The sequence below is a fragment of the Anser cygnoides genome, chromosome 5, assembly GCF_040182565.1.
Source record: "Anser cygnoides isolate HZ-2024a breed goose chromosome 5, Taihu_goose_T2T_genome, whole genome shotgun sequence".
In the NCBI taxonomy this organism is placed as follows: Eukaryota; Metazoa; Chordata; class Aves; order Anseriformes; family Anatidae; genus Anser; species Anser cygnoides.
The window spans coordinates 2,980,551-2,998,587 of NC_089877.1; the positions used below are offsets into that span (position 1 = coordinate 2,980,551).

Genomic DNA, 18,037 nt, shown 5'->3' on the forward strand with positions numbered 1-18,037 from the left:
CAGGCACTTGATTGTTAGTGGTCCTACGCAGGGGCGCTGTTGTGATCTAGAATCACAGAATATCCTGAGTTGGAAGGGACCCATAAGGATCATCAAGTCCAACTCCTGGCACCGCACAGGTCTACCCAAAATTTTAGACCACGTGACTAAGTGCACAGTCCAAACGCTTCTTAAATTCCAACAGGCTTGGTGCAGTGACTACGTCCCTGGGGAGCCTGTTCCAGTGTGCGACAACCCTCTCGGTGAAGAACCTCTTCCTGATGTCCAGCCTAAACTTCCCCCGCGTCAGCTTAACACTGTTCCCGGGGGTCTTATCACTGGTGATAATGGAGAATAGGTCACCTGCCTCTCCACTCCCCCTTGCAAGGAAGTTGTAGACCGCGATGAGGTCCCCCCTCAGCCTCCTCTTCTCCAGGCTGAACAGGCCCAGTGCCCTCAGCCGCTCCTCATACGTCTTCTCCTCTAGGCCCTTCACCATCTTTGTTGCCCTCCTCTGGACACTCTCCTACAGTTTAATGTTCTTTTTATACTGTGGTGCCCAGAACTGCACACAGTACTCGAGGTGAGGAGGCAGTGATCTAGGCAGTTTTTATTCTAGAGCTTCAAAGTTTGCAGGTATTTCAGCTATAACTGACACTTCTGGAACAATATTCCCCAATTGCTTACGTATTTTTGTCAGACTCCTAACTTCAGAAGAAGTTTCAGTTTCATCTGGGATTGGACCACCTATATTGATAAAACTATGAAAAAACTATACAGAAAGCACTGTACCCAAAATATTTCAGGTTAAGGGGATGGAAAAGTTGGAAAGGAGACCACAAACATTTTTCTCTAATGTCTCTTAGCTATAGCAATTTTGGAGATAAGCAAACAAATGTGCTCTGACAAAAACCAAAGGTGTCTTTCTTTATAGGCCTGGGGGAAAGATTCAGAACAGTTGGAGGAGCTTGTTTGTGTTTAAAAAACAAAACCAGAGACACAGAAAATGGAAACCCTCCCCCAACACACACGGCTCGGCTGTGCTCTGCTCTTCTAGCTTGCTAAATGCGGCCAGAGCCAAGGCCATGCCTATTCCCTTGCTATTCCACCTCCTTGCTCTAGGACAGGAACGCACAAAACAGCTTGCTTTGCCTCCTCCGTACTTGGGTCCGAGGTCTGGGTGGTCGCAAGGGCGCATGAAGGATTCCCACAGCTTCACTCTTTCATGCCCTGCACACTCAAAGTCATAATCAGTTTTTTTCCCCTTGCTTATATACTGCGACAATCTTCTTTCAAAGCCAAGCCACACTGATATTTCCCCTACACAATTTCTGCAGAATCTGCATCTATTATTTCTGTGCATCAGCTTCATTTCTGACAGTTTCAGGAGGTATTTTCAAACCAGCTATCATGAGGAACACTTATTTCAGGAAACTAAAATACGACAAATTTAGTTATGACTACTACCCTCCATAGTCATAGAGACCCGGGATAACAACACACAACAAAAGGGGTAGCGTGAAACTTGGCTACCATGTTGTCTGCCATTAATTGACACCTTGAAGCCATTGGGTACTGCAACAACCAGGACGATTCTGTGAATCAACAAGCTACTGGGAAACAAGCTGTGACTGAACTAGTTGGGTGAACGGAGCTCCTTTCTCCATCGGGCCAGTGATTGCCCAAGGGGCGCTGGGCCAAACCTTGACACAGACTATTTTTAAATGTCAAGGAACTATTCAAAGGCACTCAGACATCCTTGAGAAAGAGGCCCAGCCACCCAAAGAGGAAAGTAAGGAGACAGTCAAAAAAAAAGGGGCATAGGGAGAGGGAGAGACAACGCTCTTTTAAAACCAGAAAGCAATCCAATTTCCTTGCAATTTTCAAGTGGAAGGACTGATATGACACAGGTTATTTTATTTACATGGTATTGCGCAGCAGGATGACTTCATTTTGCACTCATCTGACTGTGTGTGAGTCCACCCCAGCCCTCACCTCCAATAAGCAACTAGGACTTAACAAAAATAGACCTCTGCATTGTTCTGTGGATATTCCAAAGGAATTTCCTGTTCCAAGACCTTCTGATGATTTCTTCGGAAGCCTGCCAATAAAGCCTTTTTTTCCTCCTCTCCTCTCCAAGAAGCCAAGAAATCATAGATGAAAAAAAATTCATATCAGGTAAAAGTAATTTTTAAATAGCTATCTAAGTAGGCTCTGCTGTGACCACACAGATCCCTGAGATATTTATATTTCCCATGAAAGAAATGCAGTTTTAAAGCCATTACTAAGCTGATAATCTTGCCACTGGAAACCTGGAGAAACCAGAGACTGACAGGAGCTTGCTATGAATATGAAGGCCAGCATGACTTTTTGTGTTTGAGTACAAGTTGTTAGTCAAGTCACCTGCTAAGCAGAACAAGGAAGAAGAAAGCTCTGGAAGTTTTTGCCCAGCTGAAGTGGTGCAACTTAGAAGCAAACATTTCAGCTGGAGCAGTACCTTTCTTTGTACAGACCAGGCTGAATACACAAGGTGTATCAGCACAACTTTGCTACATTTTAACTCCAACTGAAAAAAAAAATAAAAAATTTCAAAGATTGAAGAGTTGTCACAAAATTAAGAATTGACAGTGTGTGGTAGCTGTTCTGTCAGCTAACAAGTAATTTATGCTATGGTGTAAGGTTGTATTTTAAGACAGCACACCTCTTTTCTAAAAGCAAATTCTCCCAACGGGCAACTCATTTACCATATTGCAACAATTACAGCAACCTGAAAAGCTGCAGTTTCTCCAATAGAAGTAAAGCCATATTAAAGAATCCTTAAAAATAATTTATCTGATTTCTCCCTGCTCTTTATCCATCAGGTAAAGAAATGTCAGTACAAGTTTAACATTTTGTAATGATGCAGTAACTTGTTCTATTTTAAAACATTAGTCCTCAGTGGTTCTTACCTGTTTGAGTACATCTAATATGAGCTCATTGAAGACTTCATTAATTGCCATTGACACTGTCTGTCGGTCCATCCCTTTGCTGAACTGCCCGCTTCCAATGAGATCAATCAGCTCCCATGCAGAAAGACCTTCTCGGCTGGTGTTGAGAGCAATCTTATAGTGGTCAAACTGCCCTTGCTGCCAGCCTGCTCCCATTGCTTCAGTGATTTTTTTAAGTAAATATTCAATCTGTACAGAAATATACACAGAAATTAATCATTTTCAGCAGACATGAAAATCAAGTGTTTCAGAGCTATAAACTAAGCTTCCTGTAGAAACTATCACTTACAGCTAGGTTCCTGTGTTCACATTCAGGCCCTTGAATATGCACAGCTTAATTAGCAAAGATTTTAGGCTCCTGTAGCCTTCTGTCTCGGCTGAACTTTTGACTGCCAAGCCCATCTGCAGCTACTCTCTTCATGGCAAACAAAGAATCGAACCTGTGAGCCTCTGGCAGTGTTCAGATTCCTACAGAACACATAGGACCTTCCCTGCAGCACCTTCCAAGCCATGACGACAAAAGTGTGAGAAAGCAGGAAGTTTCAAGAAGCGTTTGTGGGAAATAAAAAGCAAACAAATTACAAACAATAACAGTAAGGTGGCAGTCTGGACAAGAAGCAAAATGAAAAACCACCAGTCTATGACCACATATCTTAGTCTTTACCTGGCTCCTCTTCTCCAGCTCTCAGCCACTCCACCACTGGACATAACGTTGACATAGATACCAAGAGAAGCAAAAGAACATATTTTTCACCTCTGCTTTTACTGTTTTCAAAATGAACTCTTTCCTCCTTTAGTCTTTCATCATTCTGTACACATTACCACAGGGCAATACTTCTAATAACACTAGTCAAACAAACGCAAGAATGTAAAAGATGTAAAGACAGTTGGGTTTCTTCTTTTTTTTTTTAAATTCATTTTCAAACTCATCACTCTTTGCTTTTTGAGCACCACAATATTTTTAAACTAAGTCCATCTACAGCTTTATGCATGGGGAAAATTACTCTTTAAACAAAATAATTAGCGAGAACCTTTCTACAAAGACCTCTATACATCAAAGTAAAAACCACACTTCTGAGTTTCTGTAAGTGAGGTCACATGATACCAATTGCGGAGTTCAACCCAGTGCTGAAGACAGACCAAGCTAATGTCACCTTCTGCGGGTTTGGGTGACAGCTGACTGTTTCCTCACCAGCTTTTGCAGGGAAACACGCTGAGTGCAGTCGCACACCACCACCTGACAGTTCTCTGCAACCAGCCAGCAGCCTCTGTGCCCTTTGGAGGCCTGAGCTGAGCGCTCAGTGACCCCGCGCTGCAGACCCACTTCCCGCCCAGCTCCCCAAAGGGCTGGAGCAGAACTGCGTCCCTCAGCGCACTCCTGCGGGCCTTCATCCCAGCTCCTTGCATCCCTCCCGGACAGAAACCACACGCTGCAAGGCAGAGGTGGGAAGGCAGCACGATCCCTTCAGGTGCTCTCTGTGCGCATGGAAAGGAGTGGATTTCTTTAGGTGCTGTGTTTCTGAAGGTTAGCCCTGATGGATGGTCCGGTCCACTTTCAGCTTACCTATGCTAGGTATGGTTTTGGAAACACTAAATGACTCAGGAGTCTGAAAGCCATTATCAAAAATGACTCACGTGGACAGTGTGAATGTGCCTCACTGGAAAAGGGTGGAAACTGAATGCTTTCCAGGACTTTGTTTTTCTCACCCCTGATGTTGCTTCACCTCTGTTCCTCAGCACTGCTTGGGAACAGATCGTAATTCCTCCTAGGGCTAAGGAAAACCCCAGCCAGGAGAGCCGGGGATGTTTCACCACAGAACAAATGACCTTTTCAGCTACAGCTCAGAGTCACCTTTCAGCTGGCCTAGCAGGCTTTTGAGCACTCAGCAGTCTCTTCTACATAAGAGGTTTGGGAGTACAAAGAAACACGAATGTTTTTCCCCTGACACATTTCACGACAAGGACTTGCCAAGCCTTGAGCTTTTGCTGCAGTGTACACGCTGATTTTGTGGCTGCTGCTTCTCCCTCTCACAACTAGTACAGGCAAATCCCTTCTCTTCCCTCACATCCGTGATCAAGAAACATGTAACCAGGACACACTCATCTCACAAAGCAGTAAATTACCAAACGTGAAATTCACCTTCTACAGATGGGTGAGGTTTCACTACTATTTCAGCTCAGTAACTATTCTTAGTCTTATAGCCCCTATTCTAACAGCACATGGGGATTAACGCTGCCACAGCAAAACAGAGGAGCTACCGAAAGCCACGGCACTGCCAAGAGAGAAAGTTCCCATTGGCAGGATGCACCCTTCCCTTGGAGGCACGCCTTCACATCCTCCTCCTGAGGAGCCTCTTCAGAGCAGACACTAGCCAGGCACAACTTAGGCCCTTTGGGTGGGTGCAGAAGTTGTAGCTTTCCGTGTCAGCTTCACCAAGTAAGGAAGGTAAGTATTTTAGCTCCCAATGCAATTCTTACCAGCCAAGACACAATTTGATTGGGGGCCTTCACAAAAGCAGCATTCCAGCTGTAGGCAAGTGCAACTCCCGCAGGGCACAAAGTCTGTGGGAATCCCCAGCGGTGACTTCCAGCCCTGCACGGCCACGTCCGTGCCCTGGCAAGTGGCCCTGGGGCTGGCAGGGGCTGCTCGCGGCAGAGCGGGTGCCTGCTGCCCGCAGAGCACGGCCTCCAGCCCAGCCTCGCGGCGCTTCCACGCACGGGCTCATTAGAGCAGCCAGATGGCAACCAGGATGTTTTGGCATGCCCTCCCAACAGGCCAACATAAAACTTTGTTAGGTCTCTGTAAAATTCAGTACTCGACTCCGTTAAATATCTTTAAATACACTTTACTGTTTTTCGCTTTCCAACATCCTTATGTTAAAAAATTAATCTAAGGCTTCTGAGCAGTAGCTACCATAAATCCTCAGCATTCAGTTAAAGGCAGGAAGCAGCATACTTTCTACTTCCAAATTTTATAGAAAGGGAAATTACAAAAACAGAAAATAGCAACAACAAAACCTTCACAGCATGCAAGAACAGTAGCACTGCAAACTTGTTTCCAAACAAACCTAAATACTGATGAACTGAAATTATAATCGATAAAGGAATAGTTTTTTTCTCATGTTTGAAATATGTTCTGTCCCTCTGAGCAGCATGAATTCTGAACTACAATTCTGTACTTCAGTTGAAAGGGAAGCTAAAATAACTAAGGCTTAATTAAGAAGGTGTCGTACTTGCAAAAATGCTAGATAGTGATTAAAAAAAAATAACTGTAAAATTTATTGTTCTGATTTCACAACCTATTACACTGCCTTGAGGCACATGATTCTCAAATTGCTTTGGTTAATTACTTCAAAGTACTAGGACTCACTATCAGAGAAAGGAACAACAACAAAAAAGTCATACCTAAACAGATATTTTTTTTCAATTCTTTGCTCAAACCATATGAACAATACACATACCAAACTAAAGATCTGGAAAAGAAATAATGCAAAACTGTGCAAAACTGTTGGCTATTACATGATATCACGTAATGCACTGAAAGTAAGCACTAAATATAATGCACTAAAAATATTCTTTACTTTTATGTAATTTGTGTACATTTTTTTTCAATTATTGGAACAGATTTTAGCATTTTAGTCTGCTAACCTCCCATCTACAGGTGACTAACATCACCAAAAATATCATAAAATCCCAGTAAAGTATGTATTTTAAAATAATGAGATGTCTTAACTCATCTTATATGAAAGGGACTCGTGCATGTTACAGTTTAGTTTTTAAAATAAAACACCTCGAGCTTTATCTTTTCTTCAGCTAAGCACAGGGCTAACCAAAGTCTCCATACAAATTATGTCTGATGTATCTGCTCAATAGCAACGAGTGTTGGGGTGGGCTATGGATCACTGCGAGATAAGTATAAGCAAGTAAGTTGTATCTGGCAAATATGGAAGCAAACAAGAGACCATTCATTACATGCTCAAATGAGGAACCTCAGAGAGCAAGCGACATTTCCCCTCCTCCACAGAGACACGTCCACTCAGCAAATAACTGACAAATTAAGCATACTGGCTCACGCATAATCTGCTCTTGTGGTTAAGAAGCAGAGCGTTAAAAAGCAAATGTGAAGCAACGTTTGCTGCTATTCTGACAGGACCTTACTCACTGATACAGACATAACATGGCTGGGGTTTTATTTCAGAAGGACTGACGTTGCACCCGCTGTTATGAACCAACTGGCTTTGCAGTACGAAAAACTGATTCCATCCCAAATCAACATTTTTCAGACAGAACTTTGTCAGGAGAAAACAAAAAAGAACAGAAAGAACAGAGGCTCTTTAAAGCAAGCTGTACGACCTGCTTGGTACCTTCTTTCAGAGGACATTTTTTCTTTTCCCATGTTTCAATACCTATTTGTTTTTCCCTTCCAGATATTCCTGGCACTATTCGCCACAGGGAATGAAGTTCCACAGATGTTTCACATATTCTTCTGATATATAAGTGGATCTCTTAGAGAATGAAAAAGGAAAAATAGTATCAAGGAGGCCTTCATGCCCAACAGAGCATGTCAGACAAGACTATTCTGGTTCATGCTATTCAAATAGGGTTTGTGATATTAATAGTGCAGATGTAAAATATTTTTTAAAAAAATTAAAAATCCACATTGTACAAAATTATGTGGAAGCACATGTTATTGGGCAAGAGATGTGAAAACAATTATATCCCATTTCACAGTCCTCATCGATTCCTTTCCCCACCCCATCAGAACATCACGTACTCTAATACTCTGAAGTCAAATGTTTGATTCTGCCTTTCCAACAACCAAAAAAAAATCCCCGTAATAGAATTCATTGACCTCACAGATAACTACTACTCTGGAACAACAGTTTGTGAAAACTGTGTTCATCATCCAGTGTAGAACTTTTTTTTTTTTTAAACTGAAATTAATATTAAATAGTTTAACAAAGTTCAACTCAAAAAACAGTGCCCAAGAAAGTCCTAAGGACAACTTGCTGCGTAAGGTGAAAATTCTCTCAGCTTTCACAGCAGTCAAGGAAAAATGGGTAGAAGTGATACAAGTCAAAGGTTTCTCTTTGCCCAGAGAAGCTGTGGATGCCCCATCCCTGGAGGTGTTCAAGGCCAGGCTGGATGGGGCTTTGGGTAACCTTGGTCCAGTGGGAGGACCAATCAGAAGCACCACACACAAAACTTTCATTCTAGTTGCACCAGTTTTGTTTTTATTTCTGAATGGCTAAGATTCAATTCCCAATATTTTGTTCATTGTATCAGTTTCTGAAGATAGAATGCAAACAAGAAAGCAAAAGTGGCCACAAAAAACATTTCTGCAAAAAATTCCTCCAGAGGAATCACCACTGGACAGCTTTAGACTTCCACCTCCCAGTCTAAGAAAAAAAAACAAAAACACAAGATTCAGATCCTCTTTGTACTAAGTGGAAGGATTAGAAATGCCATGTTAATACAGCTGAAGGCTGGAGGATAAACAGAAAATGACTGTACAAATCTTGCTTCCTCAAGAAGTCAGGCCTAAAAAGCAAAGATAACAAATATATTAGGCTTACTTAAAACAAATTATGCAAATGCTGTATTGCAACACAGCGGGTGTACAGCTTGCAGCGCACATATGGGCAAGTTTCACCATCAAGGATGGCCCCGTAACACAGCTAACAACATACCACAGCTTCAGGCAATAAAGCATTCCCAAGACTGCAGTCACATGTCCAGAAATAAAAAAGGGGAAGTGTTTGGAAACCTTTTTATAAAACAGAAAACGTCTGGTTAAACAACATGAAAGCACACAAACAAGACTGCAACAACTAAAAGAGGAGACATAAGGAAAGCTCATGGCAGACTAGAAATATTTCTCCTCTTATGCCAGCAGTTTTCTCCACATCTCTTCCTTTTAATTTTTACCTTCTGGTGGAAGAGGTAAGCCCTGTGAGAGCTGAAGGAAACACGTATTTGGATGCCTGCATTTCAGACGATCTGGTGGAAGAGACCAGCTGTGGGGAGGGGAGCAGTTACCACCTGGGCTCTTGCCTTCTGGGCACACGAGCGACCCAGCTGCTTGGTAAAGTGCTGCCCACTGCAACAGGACACAGTTCTGTTGTTAGCCAAGAATGATATTAATTCTGAAATCTGTCCATCAGGACTAATTTTAACTCAAGCAAACAAAATACAGCATTGATCTTCTCCAGTCCAGCTGTGCCTCTATGAAATACCACCTTCACTGAGTTTACAGAAGTGTTTTACTTCGCGCATACCCCAGCTTCTCACTTGAAAGGAGAGGGAGCTTTCAGCTTTGATACCATTTTGCATTTCCTAGGGACAGGAACGCCTTTGCAAAACAGACACTTGTGGACCTCTGTTCTTTCCAGCTCTCCTGCCTGCTCCCAGCTGCCAACCAGCAGCTAGCAGAAGCCACAGTGCAGTCCAAGGCTGTGACCAGCTGAGCCTGGTGCCTTCCACAGCCAACACAGACACACAAGCTCTTGTGCCTGTGACACGGCATCTCTCCGTAAGCACAAAGTCACATCCAAAAACTACACACCCTGACCCAGGCCCTTCTCCATGCTGGATTTCACTAACCTTACTCCCCTCAAAGGGCAGGCTGCCATCCTTCCTTCCACAGCAGGTGAAGAGCCCAGGCCAGGCGCTACCTCTGGATTTCTGTCCAGTCTCTGCTAAGCGAGCAGCTGGGGCAGCTTCTGGCCCTTGTACCACCTTGCTACTGCTTCTGAATTTCCTCTTTGTAACTGCTTTCCTTGCTCTCGGTTTCTAAAGCTCTCCTCAGCTTGCATCTCTGAAAACTTTCCAAAGTAGACTGTGTTCCACTCTCTTTGTGAGCAGCTGCTACAGCAGTTTCCAATTTTCTGCCTGATCAACACCTGGGCAGGGAATCAAGCCTTAAAGCTTTGCAGGTGGGGGTAGCCCCTCCACAGTTAGCTTTCTGATATGAAAGGCCTAACACAGCAGCACGAGTGCAAATGTACACAACGCTGGTACAAGGAAAGACAGTAGCGTCAACTTTCAGTCAAAGTAGCGCAAAGAAGGTGAGATCGCACTCAAGGCAGAGAGTTTTCCAGATAAGACTGCTCAGACAAGTGCAGAAAGAGTTCATTTCATTAAAATAAAAAAGTAAAATATCAGATGTGCAGACAGATCTCAAGGAGCAGGTCCTCTGAGGAGGAGGAAGAGAAGGCATCCTTACAGCCACATGAAGTTGTATCAACACCTTCACTGGGGATGTAAGAAGTTCCCTCTATCATAATCCTGCCATCCACAAGAGGGATGCAAAAAGCAATCACCTCTCCAACCTGAAAGTATGATGGAAGTTTCCTAATTACTGTTTCCCTAAAGGGTGGGGGGAAGCCTAAGAGGTGGGAGGGAGGAGGTGAAACAGCTGGATTCCACACAAAGGACTCTGACTAGAAACTGCAGTAAACTGCATGTTGCAATATTCACAGCCAACGATAAGAGAAACAAACAGGGCTGGAGGAAGGCTTGCTCCCTGGCTGAGAAGTTATAGTGATTCATGAGAGGTTTACATTTGTCTTACCCAAACACAAACATTGCAGAACAGCAACGGTTCCATCACCCTCCGATCTGTTCTATCTACACTTTGCAAAAATCCCTCGTCATAGCTCATTTATACATGATGTGGAAGTCATTTTTAAATTAAATGATAGGCAATGCTATAAAGTGGCAAAGACTAAATATATAACCAAGTTTTATTTTGAACTTGAGAGGCATAAAAAGTAAATGGAAAGAAAAATACCTTGATTAGGTATCACTACCACTCTGAATACTACTGAAAAAAGATATATTCAGATGAAAATTCTCAGTATTAATACAACAATTGCAAGTCTGCACAAAAAATGCCTTGGAAATCTGGAGCTTAGATGTAACATTTAAAACAAAACAAAAACAAACCAAAGACATAAGAACTTAAAAGGCAGATATGGTAGGTCATACAGAGAAAACAATATATATATATATATATATTCAGAAAGCAGTATATATATATTTATATATGTATTTATTTATATTTATAAAGCACCTATCACCATATTGATAAACACTCATAAAGTAAAACTTTGCATCTTTACTTTTGGAATTTTGAGTAAAAGAGTGAGTAAATGTGGAATTTTCCAGAAGCACAGACAGCTCCAGGAGGACCGACAAGCCAGAAAGGAGTGCATTCAAAAGACAGCATTCCTCCACTAGCTGATTACATTACCTGTGTGGTCTAAGGCAAAAGGTTAAAGAGTGAATACAGGCATTGTATATGATAAGAACAGAGCAGCCTTTCTTTGCCAGGCTCTCTAAGTGTTCTTTAAAGAGCATTGCACAATTTAAATCTTGCCGTAATCAAGGATATGCAGACACAGATCCACCCTAGAGTTTTAAAAATAATCCGAGTTAAAGAGCAATACAGGTTAACCCTGGGCATTAAGGACGAGAAGAAAAGCAGACAACAGTAGCTACAAAATCTGGAGAGCCTCCTTTGGGCTCAGCGCTGACTGCCAACAAACAGCATGTTGCCATTACCCAACACCAGCTTGCTACAGCAGCACAGCCTGGGGGCTGGCTTGGTGGAGGGGTCATGAGCGAGCACCTGAGAGCTGGCAGCTCGGAAGCTTCCAACCATGCCAACAAATAAGGAGATGTGAAATATCTACCCTCAGGCAAGCCAGGAAGCCCAACCGAAAGCACAATGACAAACCAGAGACATGGGTGGATTTGAGTCCCAGGTTCAACAGCCATTAGTGACTCTCACCTCCTACCAAGGCCAAATCTGCCACCATTAAGAAAGGAGCTGTGTTGGCTTTTATAAACATGATCTCCACCTCCTTGAACTGAGAACAACAACAACAAGAAAGCGAGAAGACTGTCCTATTTCTCCCGGGAATATAAAAAGGCCTGGTAGGACCCTATCATCACCAGTCTGGCAAAACCAGAAATATGCAGAGTGAAAGTCTCCTGTGAAAAAGTAAGTGATATGGCAAAACCAAGAGGTTCATTTCGATAGGCAAAAGGCATTCTCTCTACTTCATGGTTTGGCACATCAGCTCAGAGTCACTCAGGTATGCCATTTTGGCCTACTCTAACTTTTCAAAAATTTCTAAAGATGTATTAATTGGTAACTCCAGTGCTGTCCTGCTAACCCCTGGGATTCCTGCAAATGGTTTTGCAGAAGACTATTTATGCCTGGAATTCTGATCTTTCTCCTTCTTGCCTCGCCCCTCCCCAGGGGGAAAAGCTTTAAATTGTGAAGATTCCAAAATCTTGCTTTAGGTTTAAAATACCTACTTGAGTATTGCCCCTACTTGCTCACGCGCTTAAGGCATAGAGAGATCTCCCTGGCATCTTGCTCACTACAGTCTATTCCTTCAACCATTTAAAGCAAGAGTATTCAGATGGTGGCTGCTTTTGTTCACAAACAGACATCATCTGAAAACTTTGTACTTCTCCTTTTTATCAGGAGGGTGCCATGAGACTAAAGATTCATCTTGCAAGTCGTGGTAACACAGAGCAGAGAGGAGAATTTTTTTTAGAATCACACTGATGTACTAACTGTGCAAAATTTTAATCACATATAGGCAAGTGCAGTGATTAATTATCACAACAGGTACTACTCATGAGTGAGATGAGAACCTGAACAGCTCCAAGTGCTTGTACTGGAACTGGCCACCGTAGCACCTGACGGTCGTCACAGACTGCAAAATAAGCTGTGTACTGGGGGCCAGCCAGCACGTCCCACTTGCTCTGGGCTGTTTAAATGACAAAAAATAACCATCAGTATCTAAAGTATCCTGCAGGATCCCCACATATGCATCCCAGAAGACAAAGAAAAGCACCTGAGGCATTACATTATTAAAGGAGGAGAGTTAAAGTTTTACATCAAAAGAAAAAAAAAATATCTGAAATCTCTAGGGAGTAACAACCATTAACATAGCCCAGCTGGGGCACTAAGCAAAGTGATGTTAAATGGCACAAGTTTTTGTTTCTTACCTCCTCAGGTACAATGATTAATGGATATTTGTCCTCTGATAAGAAGTTAAAAATAACCCACACTTTAAATGCATCTTCATCACTGATCTGCAAAGGACTCTTAGAGAGGTTCTTTTTAGCACAGAGAGTCCAGCACATTCTGTTGAATTCAACCTTGTCGAAGTTTCCTTGAACCTAAAATGAAGAAATTGAACCAAAAAAAAATTAATATGCATGAATGGCACAGGATAACAGACAGACAAAGTTTAACAGACTAAGTCGTACTAAAAGCACCAAGGAAATTCTGGTTTGCAAGAAACATCAAGGCCCAAAAAGAGCACTGCCGCAGCCCGATCTGATTTCCTGCACCGGGTAAACTACAGAATTTCTTCCAGTAAAATCTGCATCCAACCTCCAATTTCTGGTCGAGTTAATAACACCCTGACTTCATGTGAAGGAGGCTACAGTGCATTTTGCGTTTCCTCTAGCTCATTAGCCTTAGCTCCCAAACCACCTTCATGAACATTTTTAGCTCCAGCTGCCCTTCTGTTGCACTTCTGTTGAGCACTAAGACACAATATAGTAAAGCCATTATAACAAAAGCTACATGTGGACACGCTAGAAGTAATACGGGAACAGTAATTGGAAAAGACCTTTAAAGTTCTTCTACTTTATATTACTCAAACGTAACTCTTGTAGGAAAATATTCATAACCATGTAGTCATTTTTTCTTGAACACTAATCCACCTAAAACTTTTTCTCTTTCTCCGACTCCCAAATCTTCACTTTACTGATAAAAAAGTTCCTCATTTGTATTATCCTTTACCATACCTAGCATCTGTACATACCCATCTGTGAATTATTTACATATCCGAAAGCTTTCATTTCCTCTATTTTGTTTTTAAACCCTCATTTATGTTAGAGATTAAATATATTTATCTCCCTGTAGCTTTGCCATGCTATTTCTCTGCCGACATGAAACTAATGAAGACATGTTCTGCACTGTAATGGAAGTCTCTTGAGATTTTGGAAAGCATGTGTAAGAAATAGGGTCTTGCACCTCATCTGGGAACAACACTGGTCATACTCTTCGCCATTTTCTTATGATACGCCAAGCTTGGATGCCGCAAGGACACCATAATAAGCTGCATGACTTCCTATCCAGTCTTGTAACTGGTCAGATATAATGGAGGGTGAGCCACAGTGGCTTAAGTCAAAGTTAGACTAAGAAGTGGATAAACTGATGTGGGTGGAGGAAAAAAAGAAGGCCGAGGTAAACAGGAAACCAAGCCTTTGCCAACCAGCACTTTACAGTACAGTTTCCAGGACTAAAAGTGAGACTACGAAAGAAAACCATAGACTTTGCATGCTTGCAGAGCATGCCACCAGTGTGTCAATGGAAGAGGCACGCTATTACTGTCCTTTGAAGGAGGCAGAAGCTGTAGGAGCCACAAGCTCAGCACTATGGCTGTTTGCACGAGAAACACAGTATTTAAATGGAACATTGGCTAAGCAAACAAACGCCCTTTGGAAGAGCAGCTAGAAGCCAGGTTTCCTCCTCCTGTCTGCCAGCACCTCATCCCTTGGCTACTTTTGCCTGTGCTTTTTCCTGCCTGTCCCCCGAACCCTGCCCAGCAAGACCTGACTTCCTTTCTAAAACAGCTTTACTCGCCCGGATGATGAGCACTTCCACCTTGGAAATGTCCTAGTGGTTGCACTGCTCTGAGGAAAATGCTGATGGAGTGGGAAACCTCCCCTCCTCCAGGAACCACCCAGCCAGTGCTCCAGGCACCACAGGCAGGGCGGGTGGCTCTACAAGGCAGCTCACCTCGGCACGCACAGCCATCAGCAACCACGTGGAGGCAGATGGCAGGGAGATGCCTCACACATGGGCCCCAGCTGGGGTAAAAGCCAGCGGTTTCTGTTCATCATGCCAGAAAGAGGCATCAAAACCCAAGTCACCCACAGCACTTACTGCCACCAGGATTAGGCAGCAGCTGAGCAGGAGGTTTCAGGACAGCTCTGACTGGGTCGCACCACGCCACAGTCCCATGTCAGATGTGTGCCTTTTTGTCAGAATCCAGACTTGATTCTGAAAGGGACTTCATAAAGAGTGTCCATGTGGCATCCAGAGCACAGACACTGTTTAGAGATTATTCAGAAAAAACAATCAGATGAGCACGCAAACCCCAGCTCTCCAAAATAACTCTCCAACTCACCTCTGTTATGTTTTTGTTTTTGTTTTTTCCCTAAATGATCCCTGGCTGGCTGTTAAATAAAGGATATAATTACCAAATCATTGTTCTGGGGTTCCTGGGAGTTGTGGGTGGAACTGAATACTTCTCTTTAATGAAGGATAAAATTTTCCCTCAACAATTTCACGTAGCAATGCTATCTATTTCTGGTACATAAATTCTTGAAGTACATTTGTGTAGGGTGGAAGGGGAAGGAAGGAGAAAAGTCCACAAAGAAAACCAAATCAACTTTACAGCTAGGTCCATGCTACACAACTATTGGCTGGGCTACGTTGGCTCCTTGGCTGGCAATGCTCCACTCCAGGTGACTATAATAATAATTACTCCGAAGTAATAATTACTCTGGTGAACAATCTATCTGGATGTATAAGAAGTAATTTCTAAACTGCTTCAAAAATTTAAAATATTTGAACAGTTTCTAAAGTTATACTTCAACTCATTTGCAAAAGTACCTCTAGCTTAACTAAGAAACTGTAAAAATAGAAAATTTTCAAACAGAAGGAACTGATGACCAAAAAAACCCAAGTCATAAACACATACACATGTTGCTTTTTAATGACACAGACAAAACGTATTTATTAAAAAAAAGATTGGGTCAAAGACTACCCTGGAATTTCAATTTAAGAATAATTTCCCAAATGGCTTCAGTTATTGTGAGACTCTACCATGAATCTTATGCTGATGCAACCTTGATGTGAAACTAAAATGGGAGATTTACGAAACTCAACTGAGAAACCAGAATTTCTATTCCATTAGGCCAGAATACTCATCCTGCTTGCAATCTGCACAAATATCACACAATTCCATTGCTTAATGAATTAATGAATGCTTGTAAAGAGATTTTTCCTGTGCACTAGTACCTGATTTTAACTGTACTTTACAGAGTTTGTCCAAACTATTTGAAGTCACCTTGTTATTTGGAAACTTCTACAGTACTCCACACTACAACTGCACAGCAGCTATTGCTTTTATTTATGAGTCTGTCTGAATGATGGAACATGCAACATGAACCAATGCTGCCAACTGCTTGCAGTCTTAGAGATCAAAATATACTGGCAAGATACCTACTTTCCCTTTCTGAGAAATTCAACGAAATAATCAAAAGAAAAATGCAGCAAACCCCATACAATTTTCTAGATCTTAAATTCATAGCTATATGCAAAGTTTAAATGACCATCATCAGTAACCTACCAAGTAACTCTAAAACATGAGGAAATACAAAATATATTTGGCTTAAGTACAAACGATGAGACCAGGCCCCAAAATATTATAAGCACTGGTAATGTAAACAGCATTCGCTAAGTTGTCTGGAAGATGAGATAACAATATAAGGGGTTTCAAATGATGCCCTTCATTGTCTGCCCCCAATATGACTCTTCCCTGCCAAATAAGGCATACTGTAAAGTACCGCCATCAGCACTATAGAAAAGGAAACAACATTTTCCATTGGTATTAAAAGACATGCATTGTAAATAATGGAACACATCTAATGCAGTTATGAACCCAAGTAAAACAAACAGTGAAGACATTATCTGTCTGCTAAGTCACAAGAAGCATGGTACTGGAGTGCATCATTCAGACAATACGAGTTATTCAAATTACTTATTCAACTTTCCTATTTGGATAAAGTAAATTTGTTGCAACCTATTTGTCTCATCAGACTGCCAATTTTGCTTTTCTTGATGATTATTTGGTTTTATATAAAGAGGCTCTATTGCACAGTAAATTAAGGTAAGCCAGCACTAAAGAATATAAAAAGTGACAATTGCATTTAAGAGTATCACAGGGGTTATTTTAAAAGATTACAAAGTCCACCCAATACAATTATAACAAAATTCTTAGAGTCACAGTTACATATCTCTTTCAAAAGAAATGTAAGGATTCATTCTTCAAATATTTTGCTGGTGTTTTAAGGCAAAATGCCTTGAGATCAAGTTCTCTCATAAGCCAGTTGCTCAAGAAACCAGAAAATACGTAACTGGAAATTGAGAGAACTTCCTCTGTATCTGGGGTTATGAAGTACTAGTCCTTCTTTAGCAGCTTTACTTAGCAATATGAATTAATAACATTTGTCCTACAGTCACCTCATCTAGAAGAACAGACTATGCCTTGGAAGAATGAAGAACGAAGAGGGTTCTTGTTTGCTTTTTTTGTTTGTTTGTTTTGAACAAAGGAGACGTGCCATGAATCAGTGACTCATCCCACTGCATGTTGTCTTCTGGCCTGACATAAAGTCATCTCTGAAAGATGTGATGTCACAACTAGTCCACAAAGGTAACCTTCTGTGTAAAGAATTTCTCTGATTTTTAATACTACATATATAAACTGTTTTGAGACATTTAGTCAGGATTAAATAATGTGAAGTTACAGGGAATTTAATACTGTTCCCTACCATTTTCAGTTAACAGTTAAGATAAACCAGTGCTATTGGTATATCATGCAATCATGAGAAGCCAGAGTAGGACATGAATAAAAAAAAACAACACAAAAAACTACACAGTCGCACTCTTTCCTTTCATAACAAAGCAAGGTAGCTTGTCCTGTGCTTCTACCATGGGGTAGGAAGATGGCCAGAGTAGCCAAATGCTGTAAGTTCACACCAACTGGTTTATGTAACCAGGTCTTTCATTTTTAAATTAAATTAAATTACTTAATAAATCCAATTGTTCCTCATTTCCATAACTTTCTTCCTATAAATACCTTTTAACAATAAAGCATGCTTATAATTGAAAAAGCCTTCTGTCTCTTTTTATAATTTGACTTAATGGCTCGCTACTGCCTACAAATGGTACTAACAAAAAAAATGTG

The 18,037-nt window shown here is 41.6% G+C and overlaps 1 protein-coding gene across 2 annotated transcripts in view; it reads right to left on the reverse strand.

The window, feature by feature from the left end:
• SWAP70 (switching B cell complex subunit SWAP70) overlaps nucleotides 1–18,037 on the reverse strand; it is a 41,596-nt gene that overhangs the window by 14,033 nt on the left and 9,526 nt on the right. For both annotated transcript variants that reach the window (XM_048070168.2, XM_048070167.2), the window contains exons 3-4: nucleotides 12,996–13,169; nucleotides 2,928–3,155 (exon numbers count right to left, since the gene is read on the reverse strand). In XM_048070168.2, coding sequence (XP_047926125.1) covers nucleotides 2,928–3,155; nucleotides 12,996–13,169 — 402 coding nt within the window. The remainder of the gene's footprint in view (nucleotides 1–2,927; nucleotides 3,156–12,995; nucleotides 13,170–18,037) is intronic.